Consider the following 13,377-nt stretch of genomic DNA (forward strand, 5'->3'; position numbering starts at 1 on the left):
CATGGTTTGAGTGAAATTTAATTTAAGTAGGAGGCTGTGTAACTTGCAGTGTGGCTTACAAAATGCATTTTGTTTTGTTTGAACAAAATTAGATTTCAGTTATCAGTATTGGAGGAAGAGCATGCTGCCTCCATGCTGATAGTGAAAAGCCATTGGTTCAGTCCATTATTTACAAAGATGAACAATTCTTTTGTAATTTACAAAGAACTGCCGCATTTTTTCTATCGGTTAAAATGATAATTGAACAAGTCAGACGTACTTAATGACTAGAAAATAAAAGTACTGAAAATCTGTCCATTGCAGCCTTTGGAGTTTGGTTCAAAACATATCAATCAAACATGTCAGTAGATTGGAGAATTTTTTGTGTCTAATTGCCACATTAAATATGCCTGGATAATTGCCTACTATGATAATTGTGTTTATTCTTTCCTGCTGTTATGAAACATGTCTTTGAAGTGTCTGTTTCCAGGCGAGTCAATGGCAGTCAAACATAAAAACACAACGAGCTACCGCCGTCACTGCAGAGCCTGCGACTGCCAAATCAATCAGTCAGTCAATCTACGGGAGACACAGGGAGAATCGCTCTTCTCTCTTTGGCTCTAAGGTGCCCACAGAGCCCAAAGTCATTCATACTACAGGCAGCTATAACTTCTGACTCAGAAGTGGAGTGGTTATTATCAAGTGTGTGATTGCCTTGGGGGTGTACCCACCGCTGAAAGCTTAAATTTAGTTTGTTCTCTACTACGGCAGAAGAGAGCTGATTAAATGCTTCAGGAAACACATGCAAAGCAGGGATGGCTCATTAGCGGAAGAAGGGAAGATGAAGGGAGGGAAAAAAAGGGAAAGAAAGAGATGAGAGACTGAGAGGTTGCTGCTGAAATTATAATACACTCACTGCGCTGGTGACGTTTATCTGCGCACCACCGAAATGTCTCTTTGTGGCTGTCTGACCATTTTTGGAGGATTCAATGATACCTCAACAAAATATCAAACAGTGTGATGTAGTTTATACTTATTTCAAATATAGTATTATTCTTGCTACTTATATATCCCTGTTGCTCAAACACATGATGGTGTCCAAAAGGCAACATTATGGTGATGCACAAATAGACATTTTAATTGTGGAGACCTCCAGTGAGCACTTACCTGGGCGAGGGGGGAGGTGGAGTGGCTGAGCAATCTTCAGACGACTTTTCAAATCTTCCCATCTCCTCTGATCCACAGTCAAAAGAGCTGTGCCCTAAACAAACACATTTAACACATATGATCAGGGAACAGCCAACAAACATAGCTACTAATCAACTAACAGTAAGAAAACTGCCCTACCTTATTTTCATTAAAGTTGGCTATGACAACACCAACAAAAAGGGTGAGCCCAATCATACAGCCCAGGAACACAAAGACGTGGATATAGATGCCATGAATCTGAGACAATCAAAGGTCATGATGAGTCCAGTCCAGATTAATCAGTTTAGTAGTATAGAGTTCACTGTTAAAAAAGTAACTTACCGGTCCCACTCTGTGTATGATGACGTCTCTCACCTCCACCCAACCCTTCAGTGACAGCACCTCAAACAGAGCCAGCATGGCATTGCCCACATTATCGAAATTGAAGTTTCGAGGGTTTGCCCTAAAAGCAGCAGCACAACATTTTATTTGGGTGAAATATGAAGCATTTTTAAAATGTGTCTCTTACAAACAATGTATTTTTGTCAACTATTCATCTGCGTTGGTTAAGGTCAAGAAACATGCACCAAAATGTCTGTCTGCCTGTCTCTGTGTCTCTGTGTGCGTTTGTGTGTTTGAGAGAGAGGACATGCTGTTCTACGGGCTGAACACAAACACAATACCTAGTGAAACAAATGCCTTGTTCTTTTCCTGTTACCACACAAAGTGCTCAAAGATAAAAGTGCGACAACTTTTCTTTCTTTCTTTCTCTCTCTCTCTCTAGCGGGAGTGGGTTGTTGCGTGAGATTGCACTTGTGAGAGCGCCTGTGCCTTTTTTCGGGCTTTTCTGTTTTCCCCTTCCTGTTAGCTGGTGGATTGTAAAGTAAGGAAAGATGACTTTGTTGGTGAAAACCAGCCATGTGGTGTGGTTTGCTGGTATGGCGTCTCCTTGAGTACAGGGAATACCACCATTATCGCTCCAGAATGGGTGCAGGTGTGTACCTGAACCTGGTGTAAATGTTGAAAATATGCTTTTGGTAGTAGAACAAATAGGATTTGATAAAATCGTCTCTGCTTCACGTATGAATAAAGCGGTAGTGGTGTTTCTGAAGTGAAGCGCTGGTTAATGAGTTAACTGTGAATGGAATTCAGGTGAAGAAAACATTTATTTCTGTGACCCCGCTATCGGAAGTAATTACGAAAGAACTCATAAGATTTGGAAAGACCACAAGCCCGATGAGATCAATTCCTTTAGGATGTAAAAACAGTATGCTGAATCATGTTTTGTCCTTTAGAAGACAGGTGTATATGTTTTTGACCATAACAGAGAAATCATTGGAATCTCTTTCCGTGTTAATCACGGTGAGAGTTTGTATATGGTCTATGCACGCATCAATAATCTACGGTGCTTTGATTGCAGAGATTTGGGACACAAACACATTTCTTGTCCGCATAAACACGAAATTAATGATTAGCTGCTGCCGCCATCAGAACAAAACAATCGAAAGTATCTTCTCAATGCACGGATGAGGGCTCAAGTGATGAGCAATGGTTAGATGGTTTGGATGTGGCAAGAATGGATGTTAAGGACTTGTATACTGTTGATCAAATTAATAGATTTCTGGATGAGACAAAAGGAAAAGTGGGAGTTGAAGTGTTTGAGTTGATTTTTTTCTGAAGTGTGAGTGAAAAATCAAGGTAAACAACCGTATACTTGGGTGAAATTTAGCAATATAGTCTATGTTGCACGTTTAGATTGTTTTTATGTATCAGATAATATGAAAAATATACTTTTGCATAGTACAATTTTTCTAAAGCTTTTTCTGGTTACAAGTTAATTACAGTTGACTGCAGTTTGGAAAAGTGAGCTTATAAGAGCTGCTATTGCCATTTCAATGTGAAACTCTTGAAAAAAAAGTTGTGACATTTTTCAAAACTTTTGGGTAACTTGGGAAAAAGAAAAAGAAAGATTCGAGAACATTATGCAGTGGTTGGAGATTGGGAAGATACATATTAAAGGGCTCTGTCAACAATATGTTTCTCATTCCACTATGTGTATGGAAATTACATAAGAGTGGATTGTAAAGAGTTAGAGTGGCTGCTTCCCCTGTTGTCATATGGGGGAAGGATCCTAATTTGTAATAACCAGGTGGCATAAGATGACCATACTTGAACAAAAAATAAGTTCATAAGATATTGTACAAAAAAAAAAAAAAAAAAAAATCTTTAATAGACTTTTTTTGGTGTGGACAATATTGGTGAAAGCACCATTATTGTTTTTGCCTTCAAGGAGGTCAATGTTTAGTGGAAATAAAGTCAAGGATAAAAGCCTTTAGACTTCAGACAGCCCAGTGACTACTGTATGGTGACAACATGTGTTGGTTTAAAATAGCCTGTGCACTACTAAGAAGTGCAGGCAGCATGGCACTAGATCATCACCGGCTATTTCTCATGGACATTGAGAATCTTAATCTAACAGAACTGACAACTTTCTATAGATCAATATTGAATGCATGGAAAGTGTTCAAGTTTTTAAAGAGAACGTACTCGGTTACTAACGTAACCTCGGTTCTCTCTAGAAGAGGGAACGAGTACTGCGTAAGATATCTTACGCTAGGGGAAAATCCTTTTCCGCGAGATATTGAAGCCAAAAATTATCCTTAATTTTGTAATAATGCAAAACGCGTTGCAGCAGCAATGCAGACATAGGCGAGACAGCTCGCGCGCCTATTGGCTGCTCTGCGGCAACTGCAGCAGCCTATCGAGCGAGGCCTGGCGTGACGTCAGACCCAATCAGGGCACTTCGCGCCCGCTGCGTCACGTCCCGCCGAAATGGGCGTGGTCTAGGCCTATAAATATCGCTCGCAGGCAGCTATTATCTGGTTTTTCATCATCGAAGCAACCAGAGCGTGTGCATGCACGGCAAGATACGCAGTACTCGTTCCCTCTTCTAGAGAGAACCGAGGTTACGTTAGTAACCGAGTACGTTCTCTTACGAGAGGTCTCTCGTACTGCGTAAGATATCTTACGCTAGGGGACCCAGTGTAAAACGCCGTGCATGCTGAGATCTGACACCAAAGACCCAAGGGCAAAAGCCCGGGGTACATATAGTGCACAATCACTCAGTGAACTCACAGAGAGTCCGGGAAGAAGGAGGGGTGCAGCCTCACTTTTCCACATAAAGTAGCGTCGAAGGGACGCAAATTTCATCATACAGACAGGGCGGGGTACGGCCTGAACTGATGGGAAAAAATGTGGGTCTTACACAGTTTGCCCAGCTTTAAACTGTCGAAAATTGAGCTGTGCTCAGTAAACGCAGCATTCTGAGCTGAACGCATCAGGTCAGATAATACTGGTAGTTTAGACCGACAGCAGCCTGGCCTGCAGGGCGGGAACCTCTAGGTTATAAAACCTTATAAATGTAGACGGGGAGGCCCAGCCTGCCGCCATACAAATATCTTGCAAGGCAATCCCACTTGACCAGGCCCACGAAGAGGCCATGCCTCTCGTGGAATGCGCTCTGACACCCAAAGGGCACTGCATGCCCTTGGAGGCGTATGCCAGCGCTATAGCATCAACTATCCATCTGGATAGGCTCTGTTTCGACGCGGCTAGTCCCTTAGAACGTCCGCTAAACGAAACAAAGAGCTGTTCCGTCTGTCTGAAAACAGACGAGCGAGACACATAAGCTCGTAATGCCCTGACTGGGCAAAGGAGGCTCGCGTCTCTTTCCTCATCAGGGACCGGTAGGGCTGACAGAGAGATAATCTGCGCCCTAAACGGTGTGTTGAGGGATTTTGGAACATAACCGTGCTTAGGTTTGAGTATAACTTTTGAGTCATTGGGCCCAAACTCCATGCACGCCGCGCTCACAGAGAGCGCGTGCAGATCCCCTATGCGCTTCACTGAAGCGAGAGCCAGCAAAAACACCGTTTTGAAAGACAGGTGTTTCAAATCGATTGACTGTAAAGGCTCAAATGGCGCACCTTTCATGGCTTCCAGAACCGTAGAAAGGTCCCATACGGGGACTGAGGGAGGTCTGGGAGGATTCAGTCTCTTAGCTCCTCTAAGGAAGCGGATGACTAAATCGTTCCTTCCTATTGACTGACCAAGCGTTGTTTCTGAGAACGCTGCTATAGCCGCCACATAAACTTTGAGCGTGGAGGGGGCCCTGCCCCCATCCAACAGCTCTTGTAGGAAGGAAAGCACCTCCGTCACATCACAGTTTGTGGGTGACACACCACGGGCTGTGCACCAGCCCGAAAACACTGACCATTTCGAAGAATAGAGTCGTCTTGTAGACGGAGCTCTAGCCTGCGTGATCGTGTTTAATACTCCTTTAGGGAGTCCAACATGTACCCGTTGATGGCCCAGACATGAAGGGACCATAGTTCCGGGTGAGGATGCCAGATCGAGCCGCGGGCCTGTGAGAGGAGATCTCTCCTCACTGGTACTGGCCACGGGGCAGTACTTGCTAACTGCATCACGGCTGGGAACCAAGGTTGGTTTTTCCAGAACGGTGCTACCAGCAGTACTGAGCATCCTTCTTCCCTGATCCGTTCTATCACCTGAGGCAGGAGAGAGACGGGGGGAAAAGCATAGAGCGGGCGGCGGGGCCACACATGGGCCAGCGCGCTCCTGCTCTTGGAGAAAAATTCTTGACAGTGAGCGTTTTCTTGAGACGCAAACAGGTCCACTTCCGCTCTGCCGAATTTCTTCCACAGCAGTTGGACTGTCTGTGGGTGTAGAGACCACTCGCCTGCCGGAACATTGTTCCTGGACAGTCTGTCTGGTCCTATATTCATGATCCCTGGCACGTGCGCTGCTCTGAGCGAGCGCAGGTTGCACTGAGCCCATACCAGGAGGCGTTCTGCCAGCCTGTACAGTTTCTCGGATCTGATGCCGCCCTGGCGATTTATGTAGGACACCACAGACATGTTGTCCGAACGGACCAAGACGTGGTGACCTTTTATTTGGGGACAAAAACGCGTCAGTGCGTTGTCTACTGCCAGCATTTCGAGGCAGTTTATGTGCAGGAGCTTCTCCCGTTCTGACCACTGGCCGAAGAACGGTCTGCCCTCGAGCAGCGCTCCCCATCCCGAGGTGGACGCGTCCGTGGACACCACTTTCACCCTCGAGGAAGTCCCCAGGCTTACACCTGATTGGTACCAGTCGTTCGCTTTCCAGGGTTTCAGAGCTGTAACGCATTTCTGATTGACCCTGAGGCGAAGCAAACCGGGTGCCCACGCTTCGCGTGGGACTCGCGCTTTCAGCCAAAACTGCAGCGGGCGCATGCGGAGCAGACCCAGCTGGAGCACTGACGATGCTGAGGCCATGAGACCTAGCATCTTCTGAAAATCTCTTGAGCGGGACAGACGCGCCGCAGCGAAAAGAGTTCGCTGTGCGTCGAATGTCTACCGCGCGCTGTTGTGATAGTCGCGCTATCATGGATAGTGAGTCCAGTTCTGTGCCCAGGAAAGATATTTTCTGACTGGGAGACAGGGAGCTCTTCGCCCAATTGACACTCAGACCCAAATCCTCGAGGTGATCGAGTAAAATGGTCGTGTGTTCTATGAGCACTGCGCGAGATTGCGCTAGAATCAGCCAATCGTCCAAATAGTTCAGCACTCGCATGCCTCTCATTCTGAGGGGTGCGAGCGCCGCATCCATGCACTTCGTAAATGTACGGGGTGCTAGGGACAAACCGAACGGCAGGACTGTGTACTGATATGCCTGGCCCTCGAAGGCGAATCTCAAATATCGCCTGTGACGTGACGCTATCTGTATTTGAAAACACGCGTCTTTCAGATCTATTGACACAAACCAATCTCCTTGGCGAATCTGCACAAGGATTTGCCTGGTCGTGAGCATCCTGAACTGTCGCTTCACAAGCACTTTGTTCAGTTGCCTTAGATCTAGTATGGGTCTGAGACCCCCGTCTTTTTTCGGTACCAGGAAGTATCTGCTGTATAGCCCTCCCTCGCTCTGATCTTGAGAGAGAGGTTCTATGGCCCCTTTGCTCAATAGTTTCGTCACCTCGGCTCGAAGTAGATGTGCTACTTCTGCTTTTACCGTGGTCTCGACGCGCGCCACATAGCGGCGAGGGCGTCGGCGAAACTGCAGCGAATAGCCTCTTTCTATAATGTTCAGCACCCACTTCGAAACCCCGGGTAGCTTTGCCCATGCGTCTGCATGGATAGCTAGGGGTCGAATACGAAGCGCGCTCCGCTCGCTCAGCGATGGAGAAGCTTCGGTGTGCTGTAACACAAGCGTGTCGCTCGTGACATTTGAGGCATGGGGCGCGCTGATGACAGCGGGCAGATTGCCCGCGCTCGACTCCTCTGCGGTGGTTAACCGCGAGGGGGAGGGCTGGGCGGTTCCCGTGGGAACTGTCATGTCTATGTGTGGATGTGGGCGCGGGACAGCGGGCACATTTATCACACCGAAAGCATCGTTCGCTTGCGTGAAGCGAGTGCACGTTGGTTTCGTTTTTACAGAAACCGTGAGACATGCATAACGTGGTGTTAGTGGGCACATTCACCATGTTTGAAGCGCAATCGGTCTGAGCCGATTCATGTGCGCGAGCCCTGTGTGACGGGCTGTGCTTGTGTGTAGAGATGGGCACTGGGCAGTGGGCATTCTTCTTACACATAAAGCACCATCGGCCGTGGCCGGGACACCAGAAAAAATTCACACTTATGGGATTTATCTGGGTAGCCGTAAAAACGGCGTTTGTGTGCAGGCAAGCGGGTGACAGAACCGACTCGTTTACTGCAGGATACACTGGAACAGTCACATTTACTGGAACTGAACGAGCGAGAAGTTGCCATAGAAACAGAGAGCGTCAACATGCTGGCGTTTATTGCAGGCCTGCGTGCATTACAACAGGCTTGTTCACTGCAATATTGACATTTCCAGTCGCCTGAATTCCAGAGGGGAATGGGAAATGTATAGGAAAAAGGAGGTTGGTCCGTCCGCAGCGGGACCAGAAAAACTCCCTTTTTTCCTTACGCCAGTGACGCACGGAACACCATAGAAACGGTGTTTGGGTGCAGGCGAGCGGGTTGTACAACGCGCTCGTTGGCTGCAAAATACACATCTGCAGTCGCCTTTTCAGGGAACTGACAGAGCGAGCATTGACGGCATAATTTTATCTGCCGGTAGACCCGGGGATCGAACGCGGGTCTCTCGCGTGCAAAAACCTGAGAGTCTGCCACTGGGCCACAGGGGGAGACACATTGTAACTCAGTTAGCGCGAGTATTATAAGAGACCGTCAACGTGCTGGCGTTTGTTTGCAGGCATGCGTGTATTACAACAGGCTTGCTCACTGCAATACAGACATTTCCAGTCGCCCGAACTTCAGAGGGGAATGAGAAATGTACGAGAAAGACGAGGTCGGTCCATCCGCGGGGGGACCAGAAAACGCTCTTTTCTCCTTTCGCCAGTGACGCACGGAAAACATAGAAACGGTGTTTGGGTGCAGGCGAGCGGGTTGTGCAACGCGCTCGTTGGCTGCAAAATGCACGTCTGCAGTCGCTTTTCAGGGAACTGACAGAGCGAAGCATTGGCGGCATAATTTTAACTGCCGCTAGACCGGGATTCGAACTCCGGTCTCTCGTGGGAAAAACCAATGATTCCGCCACTGAGCCACAGGGGGGGAACGCAAAGGTTTTTGGATGCACGAGCATATAAGAGCGTCACATGCTTTCTTCGGCGTATGCTTGCAGGCGCGCTTGTATTAAAACAGGCTCGCCTGCTGCAATATTGATATTTCCAGTCGCATGATCAGGGAACTGGGAATATGTATGAGAAATTGAAGGTTAGTCCATCCTCGGAGGGACTAAAAAACACATCTTTCTCCTTTCGCCGGTGAGTGACGCATGAATGGGGCGCAGAAGGCAGGGTAGCTTTCTTATAACGTAAAGAAAAACTAACCCCGACCGTCCGCTTCCAGCCTCCCTTGTGAGCGGCGCAGTTTGCGCGGCTTGAACAGAGGGAGAGAGAAAGCTAGCCCCGTGACCGCCCGCTCCTGACATCCTCTGTGAGCGGCGCGGTGTGCGCGGCTCGAACAGAGGGAGAACAGGTATCGTCCCCCAAGCAGGCAAGGCAAGCGGGCGAACCGGCAAGCTTTGCGGGTTGGGGGGGGGGCGGAGGAGCAGTCTCGGAGAAGGATGCCAGGTGAGTCCTCAGAGTCACCATAGGCAGTACCTAACTCGCAGTGAGGGCAGTCGCCGTCAGCGAGTGCGAGAGCTGCGTGATCAGGAAAAGGGGCGTCTTGAAAAAGACGCCCAGCTCTTTTAGTGCAATGGGAGTGTGTGTCGCGGCGGCGAGCACACACACATACATAAACACAGTAGCAGAGAAAGGATATAATGCCGGAAAGCGCAGCAGGAAGGCAAGGAAGGCGGCGCGGCCAGCGACTTCAGTGACTCGTCCCGCTGAAGGTGCTCTCTCTCGACGGCGCGGCTTCTAATCCAGCTCCAGCGATGCGTGTGCTTCGCTTGAAGGATGAAAAATCAGATAATAGCTGCCTGCGAGCGATATTTATAGGCCTAGACCACGCCCATTTCGGCGGGACGTGACGCAGCGGGCGCGAAGTGCCCTGATTGGGTCTGACGTCACGCCAGGCCTCGCTCGATAGGCTGCTGCAGTTGCCGCAGAGCAGCCAATAGGCGCGCGAGCTGTCTCGCCTATGTCTGCATTGCTGCTGCAACGCGTTTTGCATTATTACAAAATTAAGGATAATTTTTGGCTTCAATATCTCGCGGAAAAGGATTTTCCCCTAGCGTAAGATATCTTACGCAGTACGAGAGACCTCTCGTAAGAGAACTAAGTAGTGTTCAGGGCTTGTGGCTGAGAGAATAACCTCTTTTGTGCAATCCTGCAATAGATGTGGACCTTTTACCATCTATAAAGCTTGTGGAATGCAGGCATAACCAAAGTTGGAAATTTAATAAATGGATGGTTGTCAGCAGAAAACTTAGCTTTAAATACCTATATAAAGTCAGTCCAATTGGGGAAAAAGCTGTTGAACAAAGTTAAAGATATGTTTCTACAGAATTATATATTTTTTCTCCTGAAAGACTTTTTTTAAGAAGAGCATACATTATCTCGGCTTTTCCAGAGTTAAACATTTCAGCTGCGGTTAGGACATGGCAGGAAGTGAAAGGAAGTCTGCTTACCTTTAAAACACCTCAGCTAGAATTGTTCAGTGACACCAGTAAGAAAACTGTGTGTCAATGTGTTACATCTTTTATCTCTTGAAAACCTTAAAGATTCAAAATGGCATAAAGTGCTTGGGTCAGATCCTTTCCTGAAAGGAAGCAGGAGGACCTTGTATAAGGCCCCATTGCAAAAAGAACTGGTGATTCTACAGTGGTGGGGTTGTGCATGGTATTGTAGTGCCCTTTTTGTAGGAAATAAGAAACTTTTTTCATATATTTTTAAATTGTGAATGATTGATCCCACTTTTTAAGACACTAGCTGGAGTGCCCATGATATCCACCAGAGGATCCACTCCTTCCATCTCCTTTATCCCACCATGAACTACATTTCCCATAACCCATTGCCTGGACTAATCATGTTCTGATTACTTCCACCTGTGTGTTATTATCTCTTTTACCCCTGCCTATTTAAGCCCTGTGTATTCACTCATTCTTTGTGAAGTCTTGTATGTGTTACACTGCATTTCTGAGCACTATTTTTGGTATGCCGTGTCATAATTTTGATCTTCTGCCTGTCTCCCAGGATTTCTCTTTTTGTCTGTGTCTTGGACTTATCTGGATTGTTTGCCCAGTGGTTTTTGACCCTATGCCTGTTATATGGATTACAATTGTGGATAACCCTTAATAAAGCTGCGTTTGGATCTCCGACCCAAGTCTCAGAGCACCATGTAATGAAAAATTTCACCATATACAGATCGAGCAGCCGATTGAAATACAGACCACAATATGGATCCAGCAATCACCCTAGTCTGCCTTTGCCAAAGAAACTTGCTCACTCGAGGACCACATTAAGGACTTTCTGGACATTAATCATTTCAATGATCTCCCAGACTTTGCTCTCATTGATTTCTTCTGCTATGGACTCAACAACCCATTACAATCCACGATGATCCGTGATGGTCCTCCAGGATTGCTGAGCGAGTTCCTGGACTACACCTTCCCATTAAGCGGTTCTCCCTTCACTGTGGGGCAGGTAGAGGAAAACGCTTCCCCAAAACATTTTTTTGCCGTTGATGTCGGTGCGAGCAGTTGGCATCTCAGTGGACCTGACATCATCTTCGAGTCCGGTGGTATTGAGTCTGGGGGTCTCACAGGTTCTCCCACGTTTGATTGCACTTCCAGTTACGGCAATGGTCATTCTGTGTGTCTGGGACGCATCTTCAGTTTCTCCCGAGGAGAAACCCGAGGCACCTGACCTAGTTTATCTAAGGTGGCAGCTACTGTTCTTGAACTCTTGGTATGTCCTGCTATGGCCAAGGAGACCACTGATGAACTCTCTGCTTCACTTTCCGTCTGAGAACTTCCTGGCTGTCCAGTTATGACCATAGTGGTTGTCTGTTAGTCCCTGTCTGCCAAGAAATGACCATGGAGGTCATCCCTGAACTCCCTGTCTTGTCCTGTCACGACCACAGAGGTCGCCTATGAACTCTCAGTCTGTCATGTCATGACCACGGAGGTCAATCTGTAACGCCCTGCCTACCCTGTTAGGGCCACGGAGGCCATTTACTGAACTTCCTGACTGTTTTGACATGGCCCCAGAGGACAACCCTAACCTCTGTGTTCTTTGCTTCAGACCCGTCTGCTCTGTTGTGGTGGTCTTCTGCTCCGCCGTGGGGATGTTCAGATGGGCAGTGTCACAACCACTAGCTGGAGTGCTTATGATCTCCAGCAGAGGGCAATCCTTTAGTCTCCTTCTCACCATGAACTAAATTTCCCATTGCCTGGACTAATCATACATAATCGTACTGATTACATCCACCTGATTACTTGCTTGTCATAGACTGGGACAAGTGTTTACAGTTGTTTTTATTAGATTAATATTTAGGACTATATATAAGAAAGACTTGAACAGTTGCCTTGGCTTTTGGCTTGCTTAGTTGGAGACATTTAATATTCAACAATATTATTGATCTGCCTTATTATGGGTGGACGATGATGCAATTTTCTTCTAGAAACAAACTTTGTTGTATTATTTTCATGTTATCAATGTGAAGCTGCTTTGATACAATCTGTATTGTAAAAAGCACTAGGCTATATAAATAAAGGTGACTTGACTTGACTATACAGAAAGGTTTCAATTCAAATGGGCTTTTAATAATTGTATTTGTGAGGTTACTTATGATGATCTTTTAAATTTGTATGTTTAAATTATGTTTTTTTTTTATGTATTTAAAGACTTTGTGAGATCTATGTTTGTTTAAGAAGAATGTTGTTGCGTTTCTGTTCATGATTCAGTAGATTATTTATTGTAAATTAAAGAACTTAAGTAAAAAAATCTCTATTTTAATCTCACTCTCTCTCTCTCAGTGCTATGGACCCATTTGTGTGTTTTGGTGGTCTTCATTATTTAATTTCTTACAAATAATTTGCCATTGTTTTGCCACAAATCTCTAGAGCAATAACAGACTCATTGGTGTGTGGGTGTATGATTGTATGATTGTGTGTTGTTTGTGTTTATGCCCGAGGGAAAGATATATCTGCGCCCACGACAAACTGTACAACTGTACTGCAACACTGACTATTGCTTATGGGGAAAATGAATATGAAAGATGATGAAAATGTGGTGCTGTTTATGCGATGAGAGCATTCATCATACTGGTTTGTGCTGTCACAGATGAGATGTTACTACAGGGATTTCTCAAAAACACCTCAACACTTAAGGTGTGACCGGTTCAATTTGTGTTGAATTATTCAGTGTTTTTAAAAGAAATTGAATTTGGTTTGTTAGTGAAAAGCAATTTTTCTCTTTAAATGTTCTAATTTTATTAGTCAAGTTGATATCAAAATGACCATTTCTATTTTGCTTTAATTGGATGTTAAATTTGAAATGTTTTTAAATATAATTTGAATGGCGCCCATACAAAAGTCACTGGTAGCCAGAGCATTCCTATGTGGTTATTTGTTCTGAGGAGTTGCTAAAGTGTTCCGAGTGGTTGTTAGGGCATTGCTGTGCAGTTGCTAAGGTGTTCTAAGTTATTGCTAAAG

At 46.1% G+C, this 13,377-nt stretch overlaps 1 protein-coding gene across 4 annotated transcripts in view; it reads right to left on the minus strand.

The window, feature by feature from the left end:
* nalcn (sodium leak channel, non-selective) overlaps positions 1-13,377 on the minus strand; it is a 140,692-nt gene that overhangs the window by 14,816 nt on the left and 112,499 nt on the right. For all 4 annotated transcript variants that reach the window (XM_082176523.1, XM_082176522.1, XM_082176521.1 and 1 more), the window contains 3 exons: positions 1,510-1,630; positions 1,327-1,425; positions 1,147-1,240 (listed from right to left, as the gene is read on the minus strand). In XM_082176523.1, coding sequence (XP_082032649.1) covers positions 1,147-1,240; positions 1,327-1,425; positions 1,510-1,630 — 314 coding nt within the window. The remainder of the gene's footprint in view (positions 1-1,146; positions 1,241-1,326; positions 1,426-1,509; positions 1,631-13,377) is intronic.

The sequence above is a fragment of the Leuciscus leuciscus genome, assembly GCF_965113295.1.
Source record: "Leuciscus leuciscus genome assembly, chromosome: 7".
Lineage (NCBI taxonomy): Eukaryota > Metazoa > Chordata > Actinopteri > Cypriniformes > Leuciscidae > Leuciscus > Leuciscus leuciscus.